This window comes from Eucalyptus grandis, chromosome 8 (assembly GCF_016545825.1).
Source record: "Eucalyptus grandis isolate ANBG69807.140 chromosome 8, ASM1654582v1, whole genome shotgun sequence".
NCBI lineage: Eukaryota > Viridiplantae > Streptophyta > Magnoliopsida > Myrtales > Myrtaceae > Eucalyptus > Eucalyptus grandis.
Window position 1 is genome coordinate 39,963,202 of NC_052619.1, and position 3,656 is coordinate 39,966,857.

The window sequence follows — 3,656 nt, forward strand, 5'->3', positions numbered from 1 at the left end:
AGACTTAGTGTAATGTGCGGTAATTAAGATATCTTACTCAATCTATAATTCATTAATTTAAGCTTTTGAATCATGTTAGTCTAACTAAATATATTAACAAGCTTTAACTCAGGCTTCCTTTTGGAGATCTCTCAAACTTAAGTGTTTGATGAATAATTCACACATGACGTAAAAATTGTTGAGAAACGCATGTGAATTATGCTGAAAAGTAATAATATTATAATTGAATCACAATTCGTGGTTTAAGCTTGTAGGTTAAGGTAGGTCCAACTACAATTGAATATATATGACAAGCGTGAACTTGAGCTCTTTTGGCAATCTTTCCAAATGAAGATATCAAATATTGAATTTTGGTGTGCGCTTCCAACATTAAGTACACTAAAGGTGGGAAAAAAAAGTTCAAATTATCAGTCAATGCTTCGTACTTTGACTTCGGAACTTAACCTTCTGTCATATTCTCAAATGCCCCAATTTGCGGATTGTCTCACAATATATTCGGTTCTTTTTATTGAAGAAAAAGAAGTGTCACTTCACTTGGGATTCTTAAATGCATAACAAATTTCTTACAACAAGAGGGAATCAACATACATTGACTGATTCACTTACTTTCACCCACAAAAAAAAAAAAACATACATTGACTGATGATAAAAATAAAAAGCCTCATCTTCCTTTTTACAAAAGAAAACAAAAATCCTTCTTATTGTCTGAACTGGGAATTCTTTTCTTTTTCATTGGAGAGGGCTGCTTTCTAGGTACTCTTTGTCCTTCATCAGATCCAGACAATTATGCATACACTACACAATACTCGCACACTTCCCCATCTACCAATCCACAAATCCAAAGGCAAATGAAAAGGTAAAACCGAATTAAAACCCTTGGTTTCGAGTATACGGGCCATTTTAATGTTAGTTTCAGAAGTGCGAAATGCATCTTCTGTGGCGAGCCGTGACCGAATGCTTCCTCTGCTTCATATCCTCTTTCCATGACCTCCCAATGTCATGTGCCACGCTGATTGCATCCAGAGACGCGCCAGACAGGCCTTTCCTGGTGAACCCAACCGCATAGAGCCCGGCCCTCCCTTTCCATCCATTTGGGAATGGATTCTTCAGGATCCCGTCCTCGGAAAAGAATTCGTTCTCCTGTAAACATCACAACCACAGAAATGTTGCTTAATCTGAGGAAAGAAATTGGGGTCAGAACCGGAAGAGAAAGAGGATTGCTTGGAGAAAAAGGAGCATTTCTTTCGTTTTCTTGCTTTTAAATTCACGAACCATCAAAAAAATTATAAGTGACAACTACTAGAGGAAAGCAAGGATAAAGCTAAAAAGAACCTGACAAGAATGGTTGCTTTTAGAATCAAGAATATCCATATCGGTGAGCAGCAAAACTTTTCGCTCCTAAAGCAGACCAAAGTCGGAAGAAGCATTTTGAATTTTAGTGAATTACAGGGTGGGTCCCTTGTATATGAAATCTTTAATCTTCGTTTTGGTTTGAGAACTCAAAAAATAATCTCTATATAGAGAGTGGGAGAGAAACAACTTGAACAACCCCTGGTTTTCAGTTAACAGTATGCAAATTCCAGGTGCAGAACGCGTAAAACAGACACCTTTACCAAGCGAGTTTCATTCCACAAGTTGCTCTTATAGGACAAGAGCAAACTAAAAACTGTACTCACAAGCTGACCACTGTATCACCGTTTCCCCTAAAACGTGACGCAGCGATGAACAGAGTATAATAAACGAAAATACATCTGGGAAAGAGGAAGAAAGACATCACTCTATGCCTTACCTTGAGCCAAGAAGGAACATTGCTGCGGTACCCGGTGGCAAGGACGACGGAATCAATGTCGAGAACTTCCCCGTCAAGGAGCTCGACCCGACCACTTGAGAACTTCTTGATCCCCACAACCACCTTGATCTGGCCGGATCTGATCTTGCTTAGTGCACCAATGTCAAGAACAGGGGTCTTCCCTGCAGCATTCTTGAGCTGCAGAGGCCCAATTTTTGGCCTTTTAAGACCATATTTCTCGACATTTCCAAGGATCAACCAAGCTAGGAACATGAGGATCTTGTCGATAAGCCAAAGTGGTAACCATTTCATCATGAAGACTGCCAGTTCAAATGTTGATTTCCCTAGCACTTCCTTTGGCAACACATGAACCTGTTTGAACAAAAACAGAGCGTAAGTGTTTTGTCAATTCAATTTTCTCCTTGCCACGCATCAATGTTGCTAAATGTTGCTGACGTGGTTTCAGCCTTACCGAGCTGCGAACCACCATGGATGGCCTTGCGTTGTGATTGCAGAGATCAAGAGAAACCTCCATTCCCGAATTCCCACAGCCGACAACCAGTACGCGCTTTCCACGGAAATTCTCCCCAGATTTGTAGTCACAGGCGTGCGTCACGTCGCCCCCAAAAGATTCCAGGCCCTCGAACTCTGGGACAACCTTTTCCGCATTCTCGCCAGAGGCCACCACGAGCCACCGGCAGATGTACTCAACCTCAAGCTGGCCAAGTCCAGGCCCTCCCGCCAGGACCGTCCTGACCCGCCAGAGACCGAAGGTCTCATCGTACTTGGCAGACTGCACCGTTTCATTGAAGTTAGGACTGATGTCAAAGTGCCTGGCATAGGAGTCAAGGTAGGTGATGAACTGGTGCTTGGTGGGGTACTCTGGGAAGTCCTCAGGGAACGGGAAGTCGGGGAGTTGGCAAAATTGCTTTGGAAGGTGAAGCTTCAGCCTATCGTAGGTCCTGTTCTGCCACAGGGAGGCAATGCAGTTAGCCCTCTCAAGGATGATGAAGGGCACGCCTTGTTGCTTGAGCCCGGCCCCGACTGCGAGGCCTGATGGGCCCGCGCCGACAATGACTGGCCCGTTGACCCAGATGCACCGGCGGGAGAAGAAGGTCCCGTGGTCAAGGCTTTGGAGCATGTCTGGTGTGTTGAGACAAGTACTGTTGTTGGGCATTAAGGACGGTCTTTGTGCTTTTAGTGCTTAAAAGGGTGAAGGGAAAAGGTTGAGTTTTGCAAACTTTGAAGGGGGAGAGAGAAGAAACGATGAAGTGAAAATAGTTCAAATGTTGCAGAAAGATGAACAGAAGGAGAGACAAGAGAGAGGATATTATTGCTGTTTGGCTAAATTAGTGATGGTGTGTAGAGTGAGAGGGGTCGGGGGGGTATATATAGGGAAGAAACTTTGGACCGGAAGGAATCACATTGGGAACAGGTACCCCTCCCTTTTGAAACTCATTCCCAAATGAGAAAACTACTTGGGTTTGCATTAGAAAACTATCAGCTTTCTTTTCTTCTTCTTTTTTGTCAAAAAGATGCCTTTCATTCAAATACTACTGGAATTACAACCCACAGAAAGGGCATCAATACATAGCAAATCCATTAACATTTGTGGAGGTGATGAAGCCCAATTAGGAGAAAGGGTGCCTCGGCCATGGGCCTTTGCAGCCCAATCAGCTGTGGCGTTTGCTTCTCTTCTGCAATGCCGGATGTGCAGATGGGGAAAACAGAGGCTCAAAGCTTCAACATCGGTGACCAGTGCTCGGGATTCCCATGGTAGAAGACTTTGATTGTTGAAGATGTCCACAAGCTTTATACAATCAGACTTGATAATGAGGTGAGTATCATCTTGTCCTCATTCTAGCAA

At 43.5% G+C, this 3,656-nt stretch overlaps 1 protein-coding gene across 1 annotated transcript; it reads right to left on the minus strand.

The window, feature by feature from the left end:
* Window positions 1-646: 646 nt before the first annotated feature.
* LOC104414392 (probable indole-3-pyruvate monooxygenase YUCCA7) lies at window positions 647-3,119 on the minus strand. The gene is made up of 3 exons (XM_010025476.3): window positions 2,262-3,119; window positions 1,790-2,161; window positions 647-1,140 (listed from the first exon to the last, which is right to left on the minus strand). Exons 1-3 carry the CDS (start codon window positions 2,964-2,966, stop codon window positions 913-915), a joined length of 1,305 nt encoding a protein of 434 aa, XP_010023778.1. The 5' UTR covers window positions 2,967-3,119; the 3' UTR covers window positions 647-912.
* Window positions 3,120-3,656: the final 537 nt, after the last annotated feature.